General features: G+C 42.4%; 1 protein-coding gene across 3 annotated transcripts in view; it reads right to left on the minus strand.

Moving 5' to 3' along the window:
* DUSP22 (dual specificity phosphatase 22) overlaps positions 1-27,174 on the minus strand; it is a 71,244-nt gene that overhangs the window by 34,388 nt on the left and 9,682 nt on the right. For all 3 annotated transcript variants that reach the window (XM_019714886.3, XM_019714884.3, XM_019714885.3), the window contains exons 2-3: positions 12,838-12,871; positions 5,404-5,486 (exon numbers count right to left, since the gene is read on the minus strand). In XM_019714886.3, the coding sequence (XP_019570445.1) occupies positions 5,404-5,486; positions 12,838-12,871 (117 nt within the window). The remainder of the gene's footprint in view (positions 1-5,403; positions 5,487-12,837; positions 12,872-27,174) is intronic.

Below are 27,174 nucleotides of genomic sequence, written 5' to 3' on the forward strand. Positions count from 1 at the left end.
AAAGGAATGGGGACGATGCCATCTGCCTTGCTGGGCTCAGAGTTCCGGGAGGACTGAAAGAGACTGGTGTGATCTTATGGAGACAGGGCTCCACCAAAAGTCATGTCTTGTCTCTCTCTACCAGCATTTCCTGGCTGGAATGCCACCAACCAGATTTCCCAAATTCCAAGTCAATACCAAAGGCCCAGTCAAATGCCTGGTCACTGCACATGTCCCCGGATTCACATGGCAGAGGAGAAGACCTTGTTCTCTGAGCTTCAGCAGCCTTTATTCCTACTTGTTTCCTAGTAGCAAGGGCCTGTCCTGAGCCAGAGCTCTTTTTCACTGGACTGTAATTACTATTAATATTTATAAAAACAACCATAATACATATCTTGTTTATACACTAAGGGCTTTGCCATGGCAGATACTGAGATTTACTTTCATTATCTTCAGCACCTGTCCTGGGGCCTGGCACATAGTAGGAGCTCAAGAAATGAGCAAATCATTAACTCCCTGCCTTCAAAGGGAAGAACTGTCTGGACAAGAGACTAAATAGTGTGAGAAAGGCATCTGAGGCAAACAAAACAAGAACTTTGCTAATTAAGAGTTAAGAAGAATAAAACTCTGTGCTGGTGATGGTAAGTGGAAACATGCACCTTCACCCACAGCCAATAAGGGCACAAATGGTACAACCGTTCCAAAGCTAATGTGGCAATATCTACTAATATCGCTACCTAAGTCAGAAGCAACAGTTAAGCATCAGTCATCAAGCAGTGAGGCACTCTGGGAACATCTCCGGCCTGAGAAAGAAGATCCAGGTTCCCGCAGCGCTACCTAGATCAGCTGTGAGATAGTGAGCAAGTCCCATCGTGTCTCTGAACTTCAGCTGCCTTGTGCACACAGTGATGGATCAGGCAGGTAACCTCTAGGGCCCTGTTCAGCTGGGATTTGTGTTTCAATCAAAGATCAATAGACATAAAAAAGGAGCTAGGCCTCTTGAGAATCTCAGATGTTAGTTTAGGGCTGACTCAAATGAGTATGAATGTCCCCAAGTTTCTAAGAGTCTTCATTCTGGAAGATCAGCTCCTCAGATACTCTTCAGAAGAAACAACAATTGAAGCCTCAGGCCTCTTTCCCTCAGCTGACCACCTCACCTCATGGTTCAGAGGATAAAGAAGTCTTACGTCGTCCACCAAAGCAGAAGGCCAGCGGCTCTACTTGATGACAGGCCAGGCCCAGCCACTCTCGCGGCCTGGGCAGAGTGCGCTGCATTTCCTTCTTCCCACCAGGTTGTAGGAAGAGTTAGAGACCTGCTACTGTTACGTTGGGAAACGCCTCCGAAAGTTACCCAAGTAATGGAGAATCACATCTAATCTGGTAAAATCAACCAAGTTCCTTAAAGTCCTTCCTAAATAAAATCAATAAATGCATATAACTACATGTTTTTCAGCGTACTTATGAGGACTTTCTTCATGGTGGGTGCATTTATAGTATTGTCACTGGCCAGGTCCTGTAACACATCACACCCAAGAGGATGTACCAGGCACAAGAACTGTGCAACCTTCCATCACACCTCTTCTGCCTATACCAGATTGTCGCAGCAACCCACCCTGCGGCAGCCTCAGTGGGTGGCCAGAGCAGGTCTGGCATCACCTCAATCCCCAGTGTCCTCAGCTCACCAGGTGAGTGCGTCCCTGTGGATAAGCCCCCATCCCGCAGACTCACCCTCACTCCAAGGGGCAGCAGGCCGCTTTCCAGAGTCCCCCTTAATTCGGGTCCCTTGGACCATTTTCAGCAGAATATGGTTCCATGGACGTTATGAGGTGGTGTGTTACATGAGCATGCACACATGCTAACTGGTTCTCTGATCGTAAAGACAGATAAATGTGTGTCTTTAGTACAGAACCTCAGAATCTTTATGCTGTCAATACATCTGTGAATTATCCACAGTGGCCAATGGTGTGCTAGGTTCCCCAAACTTATTTATTTTTTGCAAAGCATCACATCCCCAGGCCTGCTGTTTGACAGTCTGTCCTCTAAGAATCCTCTGAGAACCCTAAGCCCCTGACCTCTGACCTCTGTTCTGGAAACCATACTGAACAATATGACCGCCCTCTCTCACTTAGCTGTCATCACAATAAGAGCAGACCTAAAGATTCTAAAATCCCTTGATAACCGACACTAAGCATGCAGTGCTCTCGCACCCATGAAGATGTCTGTTGGAAATGATCGAAAGCAGAACCTACATTGTACAGCCCAATGCATAGACCAGCTACATGGCAGTGGAACTCACACAACTCCTGCATGCAAGTGACATGACTGAAACCTCTCATTTTAGATAATAACTACCTCCCCACTTCCAGCCCAGCCCCAGACAGGGCTGCCCAGGGTAAGTTGGGGCCATTCGATAAACATACATGGCTTTGAAGACCTTAGAAAACAAAGGCAGTCCCAGCTCTCTCCTCTCTCATTCCTATCCCTGCACCCTTTATTAGGGCCCCTTCCCAGGCTGTGGCTCAGCTCACAGCAGGTGCTCGGCCCTGCAGACAATCTGCCCTCTCACCGTCATCCCCATCCTCTTTTACTCCAGACATCAGGGCCAAGTGTAATATGGAGCTGCTGAGGAATAAAATCCACCTGCTCATTCCCTACCTGCTTCAAATGAATAATTTCCCTGACTTAGCTCAGGCTCGGCTTCTGGACCTAATGTGACATTTCCGACAGAAGACTGCCTTTACACATCAGGCAGGGCTGAGCAAGACCGGAAGCTGCTGGGACCTGGGGCATCTCCTGTACACCAATCACGTAATGTGAGCATGCCAGTTCAAATAATTTTCGGTGTATCAATTGTTCCCCCAATTTGTTTGATCAGAGCGGCTACTGTTTTAATTTTTTTATAAGAATGTATTCATGAATTACTTGTGAAGTTAAAATGAATAAAACTATGATATGCTATGAAATAGTGGTCTAATCCTTCATTAATATGAAATCACAGGAAAGTACATGTTATCAAGCAGAGGTAATACTAGCATTCAGACAACAGGACATGTTCACCAAATAAAAGCCATCCCTGTGAAGAAAAGGCAGAGAGTTTCCCCTTCCTTTTCTCAAGGCATAGTGTATCCTTATAGAATGAGATGCACAGGGAATAAAAAGGAATATGTAGTGACTACTGATGGGAACAGTCTGTCCACAGATCCGAGGGTTTCACACAAACAGTGGTATCTATGCTGGATTACAATCTCATTTTACTTTCTAGCCCTTCGTTTCCCCATGTGTAAAATGGGGAGATCGGATAAATTAGGGTCAGCACTCTTTTGTTTCTAACTCTGGAATATCTTGTATCTAGACAGGAGTTACAATGTGAACAGATTTAAGGGACCCCTTCATACATGACAATGTGTTGCATTAAATGGAGTATAAAATCGGGAGGCAGGCCTGGAGGGTGAGGGTGGGAAGGACATGTATGTAATTTATGAAAATAAAGGAAACCTCAAGCCTCATCTTGTGATCTAAGAGGAAGTCAATCAATCATGACCTCTGTTTGTGTTTAACTTATCATCTTGGCCATAGCTTGGCTGTTTTCAATACAAACTATCATTCACAGATGAAAAATAGAGTAGCGACTTTCAAAGGAACTGTTATGCTCCAAACATGGTATGCTGTTGTTGTTGCTGTTGTTTTCAATAAAATCTTACTGCAACACAAATTACAGCACCTTAGCAAAAACCATGAGCCAAAACTACAGAAGGAAGTACAGCTCACAGAGCTGGAGAAATAAAGTGAGGTTTGTTTACCACCTATGGTTCTCTGGTACTATAATGTTTAATAGAATCATTTATTATTCCATGTCCTCATTTGTTTACACTAACCGAAATATGGCAGCTCTAATGGCTAAGGAAAACAGATAAATTTAAAATAAAAAATATATTGTCTACTCTTGTATACTATGAAATTAAGTTAAAACAGCTTGAATTAGGATAATTTCTTTTTTTTAAATCAAAGTTTATTGGGGTGACAATTGTTAGTAAAGTTAGATAGATTTCAGGTGTACAATTCTGTATTACATCATCTATAAATCACATTGTGTGTTCACCACCCAGAGTCAGTTCTCTTTCCATCACCATATATTTGACCCCATTTACCCTCTTCTAGAGCTTCTAGAGCCCCCCTCCCCCCTTACCCTCTGGTAACCTCTAAACTATTGTCTGTGTCTATGAGTTCTTGTTCCTTCATTTGTTTGTCTTGTTCTTTTGTTGTTTTCAGTTTTATATACCACGTATCAGTGAATTCATATGGTTCTGTACTTTTTCTGTCTGACTTAAAATCTGAAAACATTTATCCATAAAGACATGTGTGTGCCAATATTCATTGCAGCTTTAGACATGGAAACAACCAAAATGCCCTTCGATAGATGAATGGATAAAGAAGTCGTGGTACATATACACAACGGGATACTATTCGGTGGTAAGAAAAGATGAAATAGTACCATTTGTGACAACGTGGAAGGATGTTGAGGATAATTTCTTTTAGAACAAGTCACCCCACCCTAAAATAGAAAGCATGATACACATCATAACGACACATGCCTTATTTTCTCAAGAGAGGTAACTCGGGCTCTGTCAAGGCTAATAAATAGAAATAGATTTTGCTCCTGGCCAACAACTCAACCACACCATTAGGGTAATACTGAATAATGTATTGGAATGTTTTTGGAATTAGTGTACAGACAGATACACCCTGTTTATTCGAAAACTGAAACACATAGTTTCTTTTTTTTTTTTTTTTAATTTTATTTTATTAAATTTATTGGGGTGACAATTGTTAGTAAAATTACATAGATTTCAGGTGTACAATTCTGTATTGCATCATCTATAAATCCCATTGTGTGTTCATCACCCGGAGTCAGTTCTCCTTCCATGACCATATATTTGATCCCCCTTACCTTCATCTCCCCACCCCCCACCCCCCTTACCCTCTGGTAACCACTAAATTATTGTCTGGAAACACATAGTTTCTACATGATAGTCTCTATAGCAGAGAAGCCCAATGACAATTTATCTTCCATGGAAAAAAATGGAAATGGAAAATGGAAGAAAAAAAAAATCAGGAAATGAGCACCGTGAATTCTTTTGGATTCTAAATCCAGAGATAATTTTGAAAGGAATGAAATGGGTTTTAAATGTCCTTAAAACACAGAAACAAATGCAGCATCAGCTTATTTTCTGGCACTTGGGCAAAAAGCCAAGCAGGAGTACAACCAGAAAAAGCACACACCCTTCCACCATGACACGGACAGGCCTGAGCACCAAGTGAACGCGGCCAGCAGTGACAGGAGCACAGTGTTAGCAGAGCGATCCCGGTGCCTTCACGAATGGCCCGTCGCACCCATGGACACAGACAGGACACACATTCTCTTACCTCTAACAGAGGCCTGGCACTATCATGCACGGACAGAATATGTGTCACCTTGTTCTTGCTCAGTTGCTCTGCATCTCTGGCATCTGTCACAGAAGAAAGAGGATAGACAATTTAATATTCTTTGCAAGTGAATTACTCCTTCAGTTTAGCCAGGAAAAAACACAAAATGACTTGCGTTTTCTTTCTTGAAACTCCATGATTGACCATACCCAGAATAATCTAGATCTAGGGAATTTAGGACTTGTCACTTTTATATATTTTGCAGATAACTAAGTTTATTTCTGATTGGCACATCTTTTGATACAAATTGGTCATCTAAAACTTAAAAGGTATTTAGATTAATAAACACTGTAATCGTGATTATTCCTGTTTAAAGGAAGTGAATCTATGAGATCATTTTGTAGTTGACATTTGTTAAACTGTAGACACTTACAATAAAACATTTAACAATGAAGATGTGTAAAATATTTTTAAAAACTACCTCTTAATGATTAGTAATCTAAGTTAAAATTAAATACAAAAGACCACTTACTATATAAGAAACAGGAACCTGCCAGAGACAACTTTACCCTGACGTCAAAAGCAGGGATGGGACCAGATGCAGACAAGATTGTGGTTTACAACATCTATATTCACTTTAGAGCAAAAGTCAAAATGGAACATTTTCTAGAAATTCCAACAGAACTGTCTATAAATTATCAGTTGGCTATTAAATTATTTGCATATGAAACTAAGGAGACACCCAAATTACATTCCTTTGCAATGCACACACCTGTAAAAGAAAGACTGAATGAATCTCCCCAAGCTGGAACCCTTGTGCTAATCTACAAAATAGGGGGCCAGCAAGAAACAGGGTGGTCACTTCCCCCTAAACCCCTGTCCTGGCCTGAGATGAGTTTTTTTAAAATGATAAAGGGTAAAATGGACCAAAAGTCAAATGTTTAATTAACATGTTTCTGGAGAATATTTAATGACACAGAAAAATACTCAGGATATAATATTAAGCAGAGGAGAAACCTGGTATGAAACTACTAATACAACATAAATACAATTTGTAAAAACACATAAAGACAAACACATGGGGGTGGGGGTAGGGTTAAAAGTGTTGAAAGGAATTAGCCCCCAAAGTGGTAATCTTTAAGAGAGGAAATTACAAGTGTTTTCAATTTCTTTTCTTTTTTATATATTTTTGTGTATATTCAACACCAGTGGTTCTAAAAGTTTCACATGCCTATGAACTATCTGGTGGGGGAGGGGGACTTATTAAAAAGGCAGATTCCTAGGCTCCAATTTAGTTCAAGGTCCGTGACAGGGCTGAGGAATCTGCCTTTCTAATAAGCCTTGATGATTGAGCAAAAACTGAGAACACTGTTCTAAATATTCTGCAATAAGCACACACCACTTTTATATTAAGAAAAAAATCTTTAAAAGTAATATTAAAATGTTGGTTTTAAGACTCTCTTCATTGCTCCAACCATCTCAGATTCAGATGTGCGCACACACAGGGACTCAGTGCCAACCCCCCACCCCCCCAGCCCCCACCCCTCCCCCCAGCCCCCACCCAGCTATCACAAGTTGTAGCACCAGTGAGCTTCGGATTAGGCAGGGACTGGAATGATTTAGGGCCCCACAGTCAGCCAGCCTCCACATTCTCAACAAAATGCGATTTTCCAATCACCACCAGCATGTGTGTGAATTCACAAGAAATGACACAAGACAGAGCTTTCGGAGCTCACAGAAGAGCCCCAGACCAGGTGAGGCAGAAGGGGCAGACAGGCAGGCAGTGATGGCGCTCTCTAAAGCAGGCTCGGACCTTCCAGGTCCTGCTTCTGCCCAGGGTTTGCGTTTTAAAGATCAGTACTTTTTTATTTATGTAAGCAGCGTTACTGGGATAATTCTCATACCATAAAATTCACCCTTTTAAAGTACACAATTCAAGCGTTTTGAGCATATTTAGAGTTGTTTAACCATCACCACATCTAACTTGAGAACATTTTCATCACCACATAAATATACTTTTATAATACAGATTAAGGTAAACAAGAAGAAACAGTGGTTTGGGAATACGATTATACACATGTGAATACAGAAAACTATTTGAGGCCACACATGACAACAACTGCCTGTTGGACTCCAAAGAAAATGGCAATTACGCTTGGGGAATACTCCTTTTCGTCTGCATTCCTGTCTGTTATGATAGTGCCATCTGTACTGATAGCCACTTTGGGATTGCCCTTTCCCACGAGCACAGGCTCGGTCCACCTATTTGGGAGTGCATAAATGCTAAGCAAAGCTACCGGATAGCCACATTGGACTTTTTATTCTTCTAGATTAAAGTTATTGATGGTTCTGGACGGCTGCCTACAGCCACGGGCTTACGGTAGCGAACTATGAATGCAGCTGTAGGACTTGGTCACGGGGTTATCAGCTCACTCATGCGCACATGCCTAAGCCTGGAAGTTTTACACCAGCTCTTTGTGAGCTCAAAAACATAGGGCAGAACTTCAACTTTTGCTGCCCAGACTGGAACCCTTCATTGGTAAAAATACCTAACGATGCTCTTAATCTCTCTGTGAACACCGCCCCTGGTCCCTGGACTCGTGCAGCCCGCCTCCCTTTACCCTCCTCACCTCTGCCTCTCCCTGCCCCCCAGGCTTTATCTGGCCTTCTGAGAAACAAATGTCACCTTTGCACAATGGGACACTGAAATAGAAACAGATCCTTCTCCTTTACTATTGCACGTTCCTGTCTAGCTCAGAGGAAGAATCTACCCGGGATCACTGGGTAGACCACACTGAGGGAGTAGATGGGTTCCTACAAGATGCTGTTCTAAAAGGCAAAGTGACAGCTACATGCTTCCTTAGGAAAGGTAATTAGCACTCTAGATCTTATATTGATACAGAAGATGGACAGGGGTAACCAGTCCTAAGGTGTGGGAAGGGGAAGTGCCAGAGTGGCTGTGGGAAATAAGCCAGTCCAGCAAAGTCAAGCAGAATTGCCTCTGAGCACAATTAACAAAAATATACTGGATGAAGCATTAGAAATTAACACTATCAACACAAGTGCTCGAGAAAAAAGGACATTTGGCAGGAAGAACTGTGGTAATGCTTTTCCAATATGCGGAAAACCAACTGCACTGATTGCGGACTCAAAACGATGCCCATGCAGGATGAGACAGTGAGGGAAGGGGAGAGGAGGGTCTCTGTTTTAAAGAGACCCAGTTCCCTCTGCTCTGACACTGGACCCTAAGCCATATTCTGAGTCATTTCCCAAACAACATTTACCTCCCAAGCTGAGAATCTGCTGAGTGATGGGAAGGGATTCCAATCTGTTTTACACTTACATTTCCCCCTGCAAAATTTAATGGTTCTAGAGTTACAAATTACTATACATTATAACTTCTGGAGTTATTAATTAGCTGGTAGTGGTTTCAATCTTTAAGTAGATACATTTGCAACCTGCGCTGGGGGCTAAAATGGGGCTGTTCCTACCTGCTCCCTTCTTTATCAAATCCTGGCTTTGATATTCACTGGTACTGACCTTGGGCAATTTTTTCTGTGCTTCACTTTCTCATCTATAAAATGGGAAAATGATAAGAGTACATCTTCAAAGGATTGCCAGAAGTAAATGCTTAGAACATGCCAGCTGCCATGCGGTAAATGTTATCGCTGCCATCACTACTGTCATCATGACCAGATTAAGTCCCAAGGCCATGCTACAGGCCTCAGTCGCCATCACATATGAACATTTCCCAATACATGCTGCCTTCAAAGACATCTGGTTCCCAGCTCCCTCTGGCAGTACCACCTGCCGCTTGTCACTCACCACCCAGCTCTCCTAGGCTAAGCCAACAGCAGAGCACCACAGATCAGTGTTCAGTAGTCACCAGCTCAGCCTCATCTAAACAACTGGGGAGCCATGGCTGTCCTCACTGACGACACAGGACAAAAGCTCTGAGCTCAGACGTGTCTCTATGGACATCACATGCACACACACTGCGCTTGAGCTTGTCTCCCACCTCTCTAGACTGCTGTGGACATCTTCAAACAATGAGGGTTTCCTCTGCCTGCTGGTATCTACTTTTTTTGCACCTGCTAAGTCGTGAGGAAGCAGCTCACCACCCTCTCGGCCTAGGGAGGAGCTGCTCTCTGAGCTCCACACCCTGCCTTCCCTCGCTGAGTCTGGACAGAGCCAGCTGCCAGCTCCAGGTATCTCCACTGAGAGGCTCTCATCAGAGACCGGGTCGAGAAGGTGGGTTTGTGGATTTTTCTCTACGTGGAAAAATCACCAGAAAACTGTGATTCATTGCAAAGCTAAAAAGAAAAAAAAAGGAAGTCGCAGAGTGATGTGTGAAGGATTCTACTGGAAGAAAGGAAGGAAGGAAGGAAGGAAGGAAGGAAGGAAGGAAGGAAGGAAGGAAGGAAGGAAGGAAGGAGACAGGGAGGGAGAGGAAGAGAGGGGAAAAGAATGGAGAGGAGAGAAGGGAGGAGGGGGAAGGGAGGGTAGAGATGGTACAGAAGACCATTCAATGACTGACTTGAAGAGACCGTGGCCACTAGAACCAAGGCACTGCTGATCCACACTCTGTAAATCATGAAGACCTCTCAGAAAGTTAAAAGAAAAAACATTCCATTAACTTTATATATTTCTATATTGGCTGTTGTGCTACAGTAAGCAACTATCATTTGTAATTTAAAAAGGAAAGAACATGACTCAGTGAGACATAATGCTAGAGCACGGATGACAGCCCAATTCACTTTCCAGGAGAAGCCATGACCCTCTCACCTTGGTTTCCACCCTTGCTGACTGATATTGATCAGTGCCTGCTGCACACCTGGCATGATGCGGGTGCTTCATGATCATCTAGCTCCTTCCACAACAGTCCGAAGTAGGTATGTGGTTCCCATTTCACAGTCAGGGAAGCTGAGGAGGGCCTGACCCTGGCTGACCTGCCATGTACCGAGCACCATCTGGCTCAGCCCTCACCACAGCCACAGGCTGATGTTCTCCCACTCTCACATCAGGTTAAGGTGTCAGGGGCCAAGCATCTGGCTCATAGGCTGTGGGGTAGCTGGATTCCAGGGCAGCCCTGCCCCTCCCCTAGCTTATCTCCACTCTGCAGGACCTGCTGTCCTGTTCTGTACCTGCCCCCTAGCTCTGAGCCACTGAGGACCAGGACATGGGTCCACACCGGACTCCCAGCACAGTGCCCCATACACCGGCACTTGCAACAAGTCTGTGGAACGAATGAGTTAATCCACAGGTAACTATATGGACACAATACTTCTTCCTTCCAGCTTCTTTTGGATTGCTACACTGTCATTCCTTTGTTTTAAATAAGCCTTACACTTCGTAAGTGTTTAAGAAATGTTTGGTGAATTAATAAGTGAATAAAACACAACCACATACTAACGTCAGAATAATTGAAAGCAACAACAAACATGAACTGTCTGAACAAAGACAGATGTGGGTTGCTACAAACCAATGGGTGAGGCCTACAAAGTGAGAATCCTAGAACTGTGAACAGTGCCTATGTCACCGACTATTTAGAAAATAGGTACAGATTTGATTACAAAAAGTTTTAAGTATTCCCTTAAAGTTGTGTATAATGTCCTTCTACAGGAAAGTCACCTTCCACGTGTAAGGATAAAACTCTCATATAAACTGTTGGCAGAAGTACTTAATTTGGTTGGTATTTATTATGATTTAAAATTTGTAAAGACTTTCACCTGGCGATTACACTTTTAAGAATGTATCATAAACACTGTTCTCAAACACAAGATGTTCCCTTCTCCCATAAACGCAATTCATGATAACGTACTAAATAACCTCTAAGATACTTGCTCTTTTATGTATTCTAGCTCCACTGGTCTACCTACCACAAAGCACTTGCTGCTTTTTCAGAATTACGAAGCTTGGTGATTTAAGAGCTCCAGTACTTGTTCTAGCAGCAATTAGCAGCTCTCAGCTCCCGGTGGGTGCTTAATTCTGTTTGAGGTGAATTGGCCACACTAGGAGCTTTCCAGGGAAGAAGACAAAATAAACATTATCAGAGAAATCATAAAGATTGTTTTTATAATCAATTTGAACCTGAACTCACAAATTTAAACAACAACCAGAAAAGAGCAAGGAGTGTGTTCTGGCTTGTTCGTGGAGGGAAGGATTTCAGACACCTATGACAAAGGCTGGCTCTCTCCCACCCAGCAGGGGCAGACTCATTCCTGCAAGTTTCCTAGGTCCATTCCATGTTCTTAAGGACACTCTCTCTCCAGTGCTGAAGAGCTGGTGCTTCCCCTCACATACACTCACACAGCACGGGGACCCAGCCCCTCCCTGGAAACCAAAAAAAGCCTGTCCGCCACCATGCACTTTGCTCCAGAGGTTTCCACTCACCTCTGTGACTATATAGCATTTGGAAACAGAGAAGCTAAAAATAAAAAGTCAATAGCTAACAGCAAATCAATAAATGCACATTGAATAAGCCGCAGAGAAATGTGTAAGAAGAAAAGTCAACTCAAGACAAGAATAATCTGCCAAAGATAAAATTTCCTCTTATTTTTCCCAGGTGATAAAAAAAAATAAGTTACTGAAAATTTATTAATAACTAGAAAAAAGTGATAAAAGATTATAAATAAGTTACATGGCTGTTAAATGTGCCTTTTAGCCATCTTCTTTTGATAATGATGTTCCAACACATATGCAGAATTAAAATGAAGATCAGAGGTCAAGTTGGAACTCCCGTGCTTCACACCACTCTGTCCGATTGGCCAAGAGGACCAGGCATCAGGATAAGAGCCCAATAGGGGCCTGGGCACAAGTGGTGGCTGTGTTCAGACCAGACTATATAAACCAAGTCTACACCTTGACTCAATCATGTGTGAAGAGCCTAAAGCTGATTTTTTAAAAAAGTAAACTTAATTTTGGATGGAAGCAACCCAAATGTCTATCAACAGATGAATGAATAAACCAAATGTGGTATAGACATAAAATAGAATAGTATTCAGCCTTAAAAAGGAAGGAAATACTGACACCTGCCACAACATACATGAATCTTGAGGACATGAAGCCATGAAGTAAGCCAGCCACAAAAGGACAAACACTGTAGGGTTCCAGTTATGTGAGGTCCCCAGAGAAGTCACATTCATAGAGACAGAAAGTAGAATGGTGGGTGCCAGGGGCTGGGGGAGGGGAATGGGGAGTTAGTGTTCAATGGGTATTATCATTGGGACCCAATGGGTACTGAAAGTACTAACTTTCAGTTGGGAAGATGAAAACATTCTGGAGATGGACGGTGGTGATGGTAGCACAGCAGTGTGAATGTGCTTAACGCGTCTGAACTGTTCACTTAACCATGGTTAACATGGCATATTTTACATTATGCATATTTTACCACAATAAAACATACAAAAAAAGAGAGCGAGAGAGAGAACTCACCTTTGAAGTTGCCAATATACAGGCCAGGCAGAATCTAGAGGAGAGACACAGACCAGACGTGAGCGTTACAGACCTGCAACCAATAGTGCCTGGCACAGGGCAGGGCCCTCAGCGTGGCCAGAGCACAGCCCAGGCTGGCCGCCTGCCACACCCACTTCCCAGCACCTCCCAGCATGCACAAACAGGCACCCTTGTCTTAGGGCTCTGGCCTGACCATGGCCAGAAGAAAGCCTGCTCAAAGGCCTACGGATGGCAGCGTGTTGGTACCCATAAACTCACAAAACTTTAAAGACCAGGCTCTCCCACAGGTCCTCATGGATCCCATGTGTCCTTCCTCACTTCAGGCCCTTCAAGTGCTCTTTGGTATCCTGAGTGCAGCACCCCTCCACCCTTCCTTCTTGCGACTTCCCCCACGACTCCTCCTTCTCTCACTGCACCCTCCACACTCCTCCACATCTGGTCTTCTCTCACAGCTCCAGCAAACCCACTCTCTGCCGCCTGAAGCCTTTGCACATGCTGTTCCCACTGTTAGGCAGCTCTGACTCGTGCCCAGAGGAGGCCTGTCCTGAGTCTGGAATAGGCCCCTGCTTCAGTGCCCCATCTGCTGTGCTCCCCTTGGAGTGATGCTGTCACACGGCATTACTAGGTGAAGGTCTGTCCCCTCTGCTAGACTGGAAAACTCTTTGGGCAGCAAACACATCGTCACTGCCGCATACCCAGCTTCTGGCCCAGGGTTTGGCCCATGATTATCATTCGGTAAAGAGTTGCTAAATGGATGAATGAACTGTCTAAATGTGCAAGTTATTAAGAACACACATTTGCTCCCAAATGTCTACTTCTCTTAAGGCAATGGTTCTCAAACCAGACTATCCATCAGAATCACCAAAATCTGTTAAAAATTCAACATTTCTGGACAAACCCTCAGTGCCAGCCCCCATATAGAATGATTCTGAGATGAGAACTGGGTACTATATTTTTCACAAGCTCCCCTCTTTGCAAAATATGAAACAAGAAACTAATTCGTGTTGCCAATACTTTGTATGGAAACGTTGAAATCCAAATATGAACACTGCTTTGGAAGCTATACCATCCAATAGGGTTTCCAAATGCATTCCGCATACCAGCCTTGGTGACACTTCATTGCAGACCCCCGGTGCCCAGGCAAGTCTTTACGTCAGTACTACCGCCAGCGCACCCTCCCAGTTCCACTGCTTCCCACTCCCTGTGTTTGTCCATTCCCAGGAAGAAATCTGAAGCAGCATGTAATCACGTTCTCCAAGTGCATGGATTTCTTCAAGCATCTTTTGCTACAAACCGAAGCCATGTGTGCCAGTCACTGCAGGGGAAATCTATTTTGGCACCACCAGCGGAGCCTGCAGGGTTAGCCACTGTGCTGGAGGGAAGCCACGTGAGGTGTCACAGCTTTCATCAACCAAACCAGGGCACGTGTGAGAGTGAAAAGAGATGCTGTTAATGACTACTCCACAAAAAGGAAAATTTCAGTCTTTTCCTTCCTATGTAAGAGAAACACCAGTTCTTCTCCACTGTGAGTTCCTTCCCTCTGAGTCTCCCTTACTGCCACACAGAACACTTCACTTCTGGTCACCAAATGTGTGGGGGTTTCCCTCACATTAAGCGATTCTCTGATACCAACTGGGTGTCCTACAGTTTAACTTGATTCTGACACTATCTACCGCGAGATAGTGTCAGGTCCCACTAGACTGCCCCTCCACTCACACACCAGATGGTAGTTGCAAGCTTAGGTTGTCACCTGTGCTTCTGACCAACCAGCTATAGATGGGAGGTTCCAAGGACCTCCCTTGGTGGGTTCGGTTCATTTGCTAGAAAAGCTCGCAGAACTCAGGGAAAGGCTTACTTACATTTACCAGTTTGTTAAAGGATATGATAAAGGATACAGATGAACAGTTAGATGGAGAGATACATAGGTCTGGGAGGGTCCCAAGTGCAGGAGCTTCTGCCCTGTGGAGTCGGGGTGTGTCACCCTCCCAGTGTGGATGTGGTCACTGACTTGCAAGCTCTCTGAGCCCCCTACTGTGGGGATTTTATGGAGGCCTCCTCACATAGGCATGATCAACTCCATTTCCAGCCACCTCCTCTCTCTGGAGCATGGGGAGGTGTGGCTGAAAATTCCAAGGTTCTAATCATGGCTTGTCTTTCTGCTGACCAGGTCGTATCCAGGAGCCCACTCAGTCACCCATTAGGAGAAAAGATGTTACTCGTGTTCTTACCACTTAGGAATTTACAAAGGTTTAGGAGCCCTGTGTCAGGAAGTAGGGACAGATAACATACGGGGCGGTAAGGTGGTGCCAAAAAAATGTACGCAAGCGGACACTTTGGTCAACGTCGCTCAAGCAGTAGTTCACCATAATCAGACATGTCTGGATGCTAATGGTAACCACTTTGAGCACCTCTTGTAATTGCAGAAGTCAGACGAGACTTGTATTCATCTTTTGTTATCAGTATATAATGAGTATTACAATTAATAGTTTTTCTTTTCTTAAAATGTGTATACAGTTTTTGGTACCCTCTGTGTAAGTGCGTGCATGTGCACGTGCGCTCAAGCCAGACAATTAAGTTCATGACCTCATCCTAGAAAAAGTGCTAAATACCTCATTGATGAATATCACTATGGTCACCTTTGAAGTACTCTCCTTGGGAAGCTATGCACCAATGCCAGTGCCTAGTCCACCCTTCAAAGAGATTTTGGAACTCTTTTTCTGGAATGGCCATCGGAGCTGTCGTTGTATTACCCTTGATGTCCTGAATGTCATCAAAATGTCTTCCTTTCTATATTTCCTTTATCTCCATGTAAAGAAAGAAGTCATTGGGGGCCAGATCAGGTGAGTAGGGAGGGTGTTCCAATTTGTCTGCTGGCTAAAAACCCCGTCACAGACAGTGCCCTGTGAGCTGGTGCATTGTCGTATGCAAGAGCCATGAATTGTTGGCGAAAAGTTCAGTTCATTTTTGTCTAACTTTTTCACGCAGCCTTTTCAGCACTTCCAAATAAAGTTGGTTAACTGTTTGTCCAGTTACTACAAATTCATAATGAATAATCCCTCTGATACCAAAAAAGGTTAGCATCGTCGTTTGACTCTTGTTTTGGACTGATAGAACTTTTTCAGTTGTGGAGAATTGGCTGACTTCCATTGTGCACTTTGATGCTTTGTTTCAGGGTCGTATTGGTACACCCATGTTTCATCAACAGTGATAACATGGCCCAAAACATCGTCTTGCCTCTCCAAAAAGTCTTGGCAAACTTTGATTCTACTTTGCTCTTGTTCATCGGTGAGCTCCTTCGGGACCATTTTTGCACACAACTTTCTCATGCCAAGATTTTCAGTTAAGATTTTCCTAACTGTTTCTCTATCAATGTTTACTTGGTCTGCTAGGCTTCTCACAGTCAGTTGATGATTTTGATGCACAATTCAACAAATTTTCGCAATGCTTTTATGAGTTCTGCTCATTACTGGCTGCACTGCCCTCTCTTCATCAGTGACACATTTTTCTCCCCTCAGAAAAACGTTTAATCCATTTGTATACTGCCATTTTCTTCATGGTATTATCCCCATAAACTTGGACTAACATGTCCCTGATTTCACTTCCACTCTTGCCAAGTTTAACAAGAAATTTAATGTTTGTTCATTGCTCTAATTCAAGCTCAGACATTCTCAAGACAGCACACAAAAACACACAACAACAATAATGAATGCTACTCAGCAAGACACCGCCACATGTCGACACAAACACAGCTGTGAGACACTGATATACCAAGGTTATGAAACCTTACCAAGCAGTTTGTACAGTGCTGTCAATGTAAGCGCATGGGGGCAAGTTCTCGAACTTAATTGGCAGATCTCGTATATTTATTATTATTTTTTCCCATTATCTCACACTTAGGAAAAGGCAGAAGTGACCTGGACATGGGGGTGTGCAGTCACCTGGCTGACTCAGTACCTAGAGGGGCAAAGTTAGCTTGGAGAGTGCTAACTTTGGGACTGTGAGGTCAGCTATGTTTGTGACTAGTCACAGCACTGAAGCAGGCCAGGACAACTCTGTAACTGGAACACGCGAAACAGCATCTCAAAGGAGAACTCCAACATCCACTGCCAAGGAATTAAAACATTTGACAGGTCTTTCTTGAATTAGAATCAATCTTTGGAATTCTCCTGGGAGGACAGGTAGAGACTTCATCATTCCTGTTTTAATACCTAAGAACAATGCAAGCTCATCTTGGAGATGGATCACACTGATGGCTGCTTCCCTGCATGGAGCTTCTCCACCTGTAATACCATTGTCCAGAGTGTCTGCTATCTCTGTTGTGACATCTGGATGTGACATTAGATACTAATGGCATAACTACCACATGGTTCTTTGGTGACAATGACAAAAGACTTCCTCCTTGACCAAATTTTAGTTGGGCTTCTTGGATTCCTCTTCTTGATTAGGCCGTGTCCTTGGACTACCAGATTTAACAAAGAATCCCACTGCTGACATCTAGTCAAGCTCCTCTTCCTCCACTCTTGGTAACTAATCAAATTCTTCTTATGAACTTTCCATCTAATCCCTCATCCACTGGTTATAAATCCCACTTGCCCATTATACTGGGAATTGAGTTCATTCTTTCACTTGCAATAGTCTCTGTCATCCTTGCCATTTTTTGTGTCAGAATAATTCTTCTGTTATAACACTGACTACAGATGACTCCTGACTCATACAGAGGACAATTACAATGGACTACATACAGGTGGGCATGTTTGTCACGTTGCATGTGTTGTAAGTCACAGAAGGTATTACAGTGGTTGAATGGCTTACTAAACCCATGTTACCCATGGTCACTTGGGACACAGGTGTGACAGGAGACATGGTTCTGCTAACGTCCTACTTCTCGCCTAGGGAAGGAGGAGGTGACTTGACACCTCTGGGATCCCCGAGGATTTACAGGAGGCAGCGACACTCAAGGGACTTGAATTCTAAGAGGAGTGGGCCAGAAGAGAGAAGGACAGGCTGGGAGCAGGGCAAACAGTGGTGAGAAAGGAGGCAGGTGTGCACTGGGAGAGCATGAGGGTGGAGGGCGGCAGGGAGCTAGTCATGCAAGCACACATGGGCGGCTGCAAAGTCCTCAGGGCTCTAGGTTACATGCCACTAATACCTTTAAGGTGTGTGGGGCTATAGAAAGAAGCAGATATTGTATATATTTTTATTTACTATGTCTTAGAACTGTCACGAAGGAAAGGTGAAGTCGTGTGTGCAGTCCAACATTTTCACGAAAACGCTCACCACTGTGAAGGGGACACTGGGGCTGGGGAGAGCTGGGGAGGCCCACTGTTGTATTTCTGTGTGCACTTTTCTATGTTGTCTGAATGTTCTATTTGTATGCATACCTTACTTCCAGTTAGCTTTTTGTTTCAAGTCAAGTGGAGGGTTATCTGGGGAAAAGATTATGGCACATTATTTTTTGTATTTCTATTACCTTCTCTATTAAACATAAACTAATACATTTCATGTTGTTTTTTTAAATAAAATAAAACCAGGGTATGAGGTTAGATCACCTCTGTGCTCTACTGCTCTAGAACTATGACTTTATGATTCCTAAATCTATCCTTTGGAACCCAGTTCCAGTCTGGCCTCCACTTCCTGCACTCCACTGTCTAAAACAGTCATTATCTTCCCCCTCCCAATTATCAATTCCTCTTGTACCCTGATGGTGTCACCTTCTCTTAGTCACCCAGAATGAAAACACTGCATCCCCTCCCACCAGGGACCTCCCTCTCCCTCCCTTGGTGCCCTTCCTCTGCACAGTGAGCTATGAAGTCCCATCACAGCACCAGCTCCTTGGCCCATGGTCACCACCCCAGTCCAGGACCTCAGGTCACACGTGGGCTAGAGAAGCAGCCATTGAACTTATTTTTTTGTCCCATTGAATTAAATTTCTGAAGTCATATTCTCACTGGGTCATTTGCCAGATCAAAATATTCAGTGGCAAACCCTTACCCGAGAAAATGAAGGCTAGAAATTCAACTCAAAATTTCAACATGGCTTCTTACCTCTGAAGGACTTCCCCACTTCAATCTTCAGCCAACTCAGGTAACTCCCCTCACTGGTCCTACCTTGAAATATTACCTTTCTTTGGTCCCGGTATTCTTTTTCAACAGAAAAGAGGGTCTCACTGTTTGGGGGTCCCTCATCCCTTGCGTATGCTCAAAAATTATAAACTCATTAATGAACAATTATTTTATTGGTTCCCTCATCTCTGAAGCCCTTTCCTGTGTTTGAAGAATCCCTGCCCCACTTTGGAGTCTTGGTGGGAAGTAGAGCTCAAATCTTACAACAGAAGCTGCAGATGTCAAATATCCTGTCACTTCTCCCTGTGATGCCAGGGCGTGGACATGTGCCTGAAGTGCAGCCTGTCCCCACAGCTGCTCCAGGCTAGAATCCATAGGTAGCCTAGAGCAGCATTGCTCACAGCAGGGCAGTGGGGCTGCTAGCACACCTGGCCCGCTGGCAGCAGGAGCAGCCTCTGGGGGCAGCCCCAGAAATGTTCTCACCAGGCCAGTTCTAGAATCTGCTCCTGGCCATCTGAATAGTTCTACTTAAAGCAGCCACATGTGGGTTCTGTTGCTTACAACCATAGACCTCAGTGAAGGACTTTCAACCCAGAAAAAAAAATGCACAAATGCAAATGAACTGCACAGACCATCAAGCAAATCACAGACTAGCAAAGCCCTAGTCACTGTGAAAGCAGCAGCCCCACTGGTACTCCAAGAACCAGAGGTCCCTCCGGCAAGAAACTGCTGCCTCCTCTGGACTCCTCTCATGCCTCAGTTAGCACTGCCTTCTTCTCCTCAGGAGCTCCCCAATTCATTTGCTCTTCTTTGACCTTTAGTGCAGTTCCTGGACTCAGCTTCTTAGGTCCTCCCCTCTGATTCACTGCAAAAGCCTCCTAAAGATCTCCCTCCCTTTGGACTTGTCCCTCCAAAGGACTCCTCAACCTGCCTCCAAGGTGCAAAGTTGATCATGTGATATTTCAAGTTGAAGTTTCCTTAGGACTCCAAGTAGCTCTCAGCATGACACCCAAATTCAACATCTCAGCATGAGAGACCTTCAAGGAATGTATCTTCAGCCTCTGCCCCATGCCTACCGCCTTCCCCAATCTTCCCCACATCCAAGGAGGTGAAAACACAGAGATGCAGGCCAGGTCCTCCAGTTTCAGCATCCAGCTTTTACGGGAAATGGCCCAATTTTCAAATTCTGTCAACTACATTAAAACAACAACAACTACAACTACCTTAAGTATTGTGATAGATAAATAAAACACATCTGCAGGCTGACTATCACCACAGACATCTAATATATGACCTCTACTGTTTGCATCGTATTTGTGAATATGTTTTCTCCAAACACCAATGGTTTTCCCTTGTTTGGTAGGTACTCAAGTAAATGTTTTTTTCAATGAATGAATGACCAAATAAACGATGTGAATAGAGAGGGAGTAGGTGAAGCAAGGAAAGGATGTGAAAAACAATGGTAAGTGAAGCCTGCGAGATCAAATTTTGTCCCTTTCTGCCCTAGCCGGGTTTCTGTACGTAGCCAGTGACACAAGGCCAATGGCACTGGGGCTGGTGTTGGAGACAAGCACCCTGAAGGCGATACCAGGGCAGAGTGCTGGCTTGGCAGAGGTATGAACTTACTAAAATCAAGAAGCCCACTTACTAAAAATCATTTAAGATACACATTTTGTGTGCATTTAAAATATTTTTGAGTAATATAAAGAGAGGACAGAATTGTGTCAGTAAACTTTTAACTCCATTTTCCAGACCAGAAGAGTAAGCTAGAGTTTTAAGAGCTGGAAAACAAATTGCTCAATCTCAGTTTCTGCAGTTTCTTCCATATAAAATTACAAAACAAGATGAAGGAAGGCTGGAAGATGGCCACTGGCAGAGAAACTACATTTTGGTTTTCAAGGAGTATAAAAAGCTCATGAATGTTTAAACCCATACACCAATCAGCTTCCTAATTCAAACTTAAACTCAAAAAATTTGACCCGACTTTCCCAATATTATTGTTGCTAATAGTCCCTAAATACAAAGAAAAATGAAATGAAACAAAATAATTTTCTAGCAGAAAACTGGCTTCTAGAGGAGACCAGGGAAGAGCTAGGATTCATCAGGAACAACATGGATGACTGACCGGTGATTTACAGAGTCCTAACTCAAGCCAGAAGCAAGAACACAGCAGGAGTGAAATCACCACCTGGTAGAAAGGAGGGATAGATCAAGAAAAGACATTTGTAAATACCGCATGGGTACGGGCTACGACTCTCAAAAGAACAAGTTCAGAATCAGTCCTGATCATCTCTGGGCCGCGGAAACAACTGTTCTTTCCCTCTGCACCGGACGTCCTCCCCCATTGTTCACCTAGGTGGCTCCCTGTCACTTAGGTCTTCCAGGAGATGACAGCTCCTGCCCACTGAACTCCTTAACACGTGCTATCACATCACCCTGTTATATTTTCTCATCACATTATCAGTACCTAAAATAATTTCATTTATTTGCTTACTTTTTGATTGAACTTCAAGCAGGGGGTGTGTCTGCATTATTCCCTGCTGTGTCTCAAAAATCTGTCACTGAGTCTGGCACATGAAGAGACAATCACTGAACAAACAGCGATGAAACACAGCACAAACCACAAAGGAAGATGTTCTCTGACACTCTGCTGGTCATAAAAGATTCTTACTTTCTGTTAAAAGGCTGTCTGGGGATAGATAATGAGAGGTAGACTCTTGCAGACATACTCTGAGACCACGCTTAGATTCTCCATGGTGGCTGGCTCTTCCTTCACACCCACACGTTACCAACACTGGCCACACAGAAATGCATCAGATCAAATCCTCAGCCACAAAAAAAAAAAAAAAAAAAAAAAGGCCCTTAAGCACAAAAGGGATACTGCTTCTAAGGCAGAAAATATTTTGAGTTTACTTTTTAAACATTTCTCTTAGTATTTCAGTATGCCATGGAATCTAAGAACTCACGACCCAAACAGATGTTAAGAGAGAAAATTCCTGATCAAGCAGCAGCAACAAGGTAACGGGGGTCGGGGCTCGTAATTCTCCCTCGGTCAGGAACTTTTACAGCCAGGGGTGAGGGGGAGAACTTTGATGGGTTCCCTGAAGGGTTAAATGTCACAGACCTTCTTAATGCCAATTGGCTACAGACTTAACAGTTTCCATATATAAAAGGAAGAATCTGAGAATACTCTTATGTGCACTTAGATGCCTTAAGCATCTGTTCTTTCAATGAAATAAAACTGCAATGTTGAGAAAAGAAAATATCCAGAGGGTGGTGTAGAGAAGACAGAGAGACCACCATCATGGAGACATCTGTCCATCAGCCCCACGGCCACAGCTGTACAGCCGTGCCACTCCCAATGCTCACCTCCCACAGAGGGATCCCTCTGTAACCTGCCTGGGACCAGTTTGGGTGCCAGGGTCTTCTTGTCTTTCACATTTTATTTCCCATTACAAGATCTAGCCTATGCCTTGACAATAGCAGGTGTTCAATAACGTAATTTGATGAATGGGTGAATGGACAAATGAATGAATTACGAAGGCAGCCAAGTCAGGTGCTGCCACGTGGAAACAACAGCATCTAAGAGCACACGGATGTCGGACCATCAGGCTCCTCACCACACTGAAATAGTCCTCCACCTTTTAGGCCCTCTTCCACCTTTTGAAATGATTCAGTTCTAGATCACACAGGTCTCAGGAGATTCTGAGTAAAAGACCCTAGGCCAGTGCTTCTCAAGGGAGGATGAATCTGCCCTCCAGGGGACATCTGGCAATACCTGGACATGTTTTTGGTAGTCACAATGGGGCAGGGGTTTCTAGTATTTAGTGGGAGGGGCCTGAGATCCTGCCACCCCTCCCACAATGCACAGGTCAGCCCCCACAACCAAGAATGATGCAGCCCAAACTGTCAGCACTGCAGAGGTCAAGAAAACCTGGTCTATGCTTAGAGGGAATAGCCCCTTGCTCCTTCCCCCTTGAACTATACTCCTTTCTCAATAATATTCCCTTCTCTTACTAACGACAAGAGAGCTATTCTAAAACAGGTGTCAACCATGTCCAAGGCAGATGCCATCATTACAACTACTGATAAGACAAATCCAAGAACACTGTTAGCAGTGCAGATTTGTACTTTACAGTTTGCAAAAATGTCTTCTAATAAATTTTCATTTGCTTCTCTCAAGAATCTGAGTAGAAACTAGGGGAGGAAATCTCAGAAAAAGAAACAACAACAAAAAATGCCTTTTGCAATTGCAACAAAAACAATAAAATACCTAGGAATAAACTTAACCAAGTGTGAAAGACCTATACACTAAAAACAATAAGATATTTCTAAAAGAAATTGAAGAAGACACAAAGAAATGGAAAGACATCCCGTGTTCATGGAATAGAAGAATCAACATAATTAAAATGGCCATATTACCCAAAGAAATATACACATTTTTTTTTTCCATAGACATAGTAAGGGTCTTTTTATTTGAACTTAGAACTATTTTGTAAATATTTAATTATATAAAATGTTTGTATAAACATTGCTATCATCTCTCAATTACATGAATTTAACTTTATTTCTGGCCAAATCATATCTTTAATTAGAGGATATTTGGGGTACCTCTTTCTTTTTTTCCACTTTTTTTATTAGTTTCAGGTGTACAAAACAAAGTACTAGTTAGACATTTTACATTTATATCCCTCACACAGTGATAACCTCCCTCCCCCAATCAACTACCCTTCTGACATCACATACAGCCGTTACATTTCCAGTCTCTATTCCTAATACTATACTCCACTTCTTGTAACTATATATACATATATATAAAATTACAGTTGACATTCATTATTGTTCAGTTTCAGCTTCAAGTGTACAGTGCAGTGATCAGGCATCTACATCATCCCTGAAGTGGTCTCCCTAACAAGACAAGTGTCCATCGGATACCCTACAAAATCTTTACAACATTATTGATTACGTTCCCCAAATTGCCTTTCGTATCTCTGTGGCAATCTTGTGGTTTCCGATTGTACTTTCTAATATCGTCTCCCTGCCCTTTATCCCCACCACCCCTCCCATTTAGCAACCCTCAGTTTTTCCTCTATGTCTCTGAGACTGTTTCTGATTAGTTTGTTCATTTGTTCTTTTATTTAGATTCCACATATAAGTGAGATCATATGGTATTTGTCTTTCTCTGTCTGACTTATTTGACTTAGCATAATGTTCTCTAGGTCCATCCATGTTGTTGCAAATGGTAAGATTTCAATCTTCTTTATGGCTGCGTAATACTCCATTGCATTAATGTACCAGTTTCTTAATCCAGTCGTCTACTGATGGGATTTCGGTTGTTTCCATGTCTTAGCTATTGTGTATAGTGCTGCAATAAACATAGGGGTGCATAAATTGTTTTGAATTAGAGTTTTGGATTTCTCTGGAGAGATCCCTATGACTGCAATTACTAGGTCATAAGGTAGTTCTGTTTCCAGTTTTTTGAGATATCTCCATAGTTGCTGCACCAATCTGGAATCCTACCAACAGTGCACCAGGGTTCCCTTTTCTCCACAAACTCTTCAGCGCTTGTTGTTTGTTGATTTATTGATGATAGCCATTTTGACTGGGGTAAGGTGGTATCTCATTGTGGTTTTTATTTGCATTTCTCTAATGATTAGTGAGGTTGAGCATTTTTTCATATGTCTGTTTGCCATCTGTATGTCCTCTTTAGAAAAATGTCTCTTTATGTCCTCTGCCCATTTTTTAGTTGGGTTGTTTTTTTGGAGTTGAGTGAGTTTTTTAATAAATTTTGGATATTAATCCCTTGTCGGATATATCATTGGCAAATATCTTCTCCCATTCAGTAGGATCCCTTTTTGTTTTATTGATGGTTTCCTTCGCCGTGAAAAAACTTTTTAGTTTGATGTAATCCCATATGTTTACTTCTCTTACTTCCCTTGCCCGAGGGGATATATCAGTAAAAGTCTTACTCTGGGTAACGTCTGTAAACAGTCTTCCTATATTGTCTTCTAGGAATTTTATGGTTTCAGATCTTACATTTAAGTCTTTAATCCATTTTGAATTCATTCTTGTACATAGTGTAAGGAGGTGTTCCAGCTTCATTTTTTTGCATGTGTCTGTCCAGGTTTCCCAGCACCATTTATTGAATAGACTGTCTTTACCCCACTGTAAATTCTAGCTTCCAATGTCATAGATTAAATGACCATATAGGCATGGATTTATTTCTGGGCTCTTATTCTGTTCCATTGATCTATGTGTCTGTTTTTATTCCCCTACCATACTGTTTTGATTACTGCAGCCTTGTAGTATAATTTGATGTCAGGTATCGTGATATCTCCCACTTTGTTCTTATTTCTTAAGATTGCTGAGGCTATCCGGGGTCTTCTAAGGTTCCATATAAATTTTAGGATTACATGTTCTATTTCTGTAAAAAATGTCCTTGGAAGTTTGATAGGAATTGCATTGAATTAGGCAGTATGGGCATTTTAACGGTATCAATTCTTCCTATCCATGAGCATGGTATATGTTTCTATCTATTTGTATCTTCTTTAATTTCTCTCTTCAGTGTCTTATAATTTTCTGAGTACAAGTCTTTTACTTCTTTGGTTAAATTTATTCCTAGGTATTTTATAGTCTTTGAAGCAATTGTAAATGGGATTTTCTTAATTTCTCCTTCTGTTATTTTATTATTGGTATACACAAATGCAACTGATTTCTGAATATTAATTTTGTAACCTGCTACTTTACTAAATTCATTTATCAGTTCTAATAGTTTTTTGGTGGAGTCTTTAGGGTTCTCTATATACAGTATCATGTCATCTGCATATAATGACAATTTTACTTCCTCCTTACCAATTTGGATGCCTTCTATTTCTTTTTCTTGTCTGACTGCTGTGGCCAGAACTTCCAGCATTATGTTGAATAGAAGTGGAGAAAGTGGGCAACCTTGCCTTGTTCCTGATCTTAAGGGGAATGGTTTTAGCTTTTCCCCATTGAGTATGATGTTAGCTGTGGGTTTATCATATATGGCCTTTATTATGTTGAGAGATGGTCCCTCTATTCCCATTTTCTTAAGAGTTTTTATCATAAATGGTTGCTGGATTTTGTCAAATGCTTTTTCTGCATCTATTGATATGATCATATAATTTTTATTTTTCATTCTGTTAATGTGTATTGCATTAATTGATTTGCAGATGTTGAACCACCCTTGCATACCAGGAATGAATCCCACATGATCATGGTGTATGAACTTTTTAATGTATTGCTGAATTTTGTTCGTTAATATTTTGTTGAGGATTTTTGCCTCTATGTTTATTAAGGATATCGGCCTGTAGTTTTGTTTTTTTTTTTGTAATTTCTTTGCCTGATTTGGGGATCAGGGTGACAGTGGCCTGGTAAAAAGTGTTTGGGAGCCTTCCCTCCTTCTGGACTTTTTTGGAATAGTTTGAGAATAGGTCATAATTCTTTTTTGAATGTTCTGTAAAATTCACCTGTAAAGCCATTTGGTCCAGGGCTTTTGTTTGTTGGGAGCTTGTTGATTACTGATTCAACTTCCCTGGTGGTAATCAGTCTATTCAGGTTTTCTGTTTCTTCTTGAGTTAGCCTTGGAAGGTTGTATGCTTCTAGAAAATTGTCCATTTTTTTTCCAGATTGTCTAATTTGTTGGCATATAGCTGTTCATAGTAATTTCTTAAATTTTTTTGTATTTCTGTGGTGTCCATTTTTACTTCTCCTCTTTCATTTCTGATTTTATTAATTTGGGTCCTCTCTTTTTCTTGATGAATCTGGCTAAAGGTTTGTCGATTTTGTTTACCTTCTCTAAAAACCAGCTCTTGGATTCAGTGATCTTTTGTATTGTTTTTCTGGTTTCTATTTCATTTATTTCTGCTCTGATCTTTATTATCTCCTTCCTTGTACTCCCTTTGGGTTTATTTTGCTGTTCTTTTTTCAGATCCCTTAAGGGTAAACTGTTGATTAGCGATTTTTCTTGTTTCTTTAAGTAGGTCTGCATTGCTATAAATTTCCCTATTAGGACTGCTTTCACTGCATCCTATAGATTTGGGTTGTCGTGTTTTCATTTTCGTTTGTCTTGAGATATCTTTTGATTTCTTCCTTGATCTCATTGTTGACCCATTCATTATTTAGTAACTTGTTATACAGCCTTCATGTATTTGTGTGTCTTACAGTTTTTTTCCTGTAGTTGACTTTTAATTTCATAGCACTGTAGCCTGAGTAGACAATTGGTATGATTTCA

Source organism: Rhinolophus sinicus, chromosome 14, assembly GCF_057876585.1.
Source record: "Rhinolophus sinicus isolate RSI-liver-muscle chromosome 14, RSI-T2T, whole genome shotgun sequence".
Taxonomy (NCBI): domain Eukaryota; kingdom Metazoa; phylum Chordata; class Mammalia; order Chiroptera; family Rhinolophidae; genus Rhinolophus; species Rhinolophus sinicus.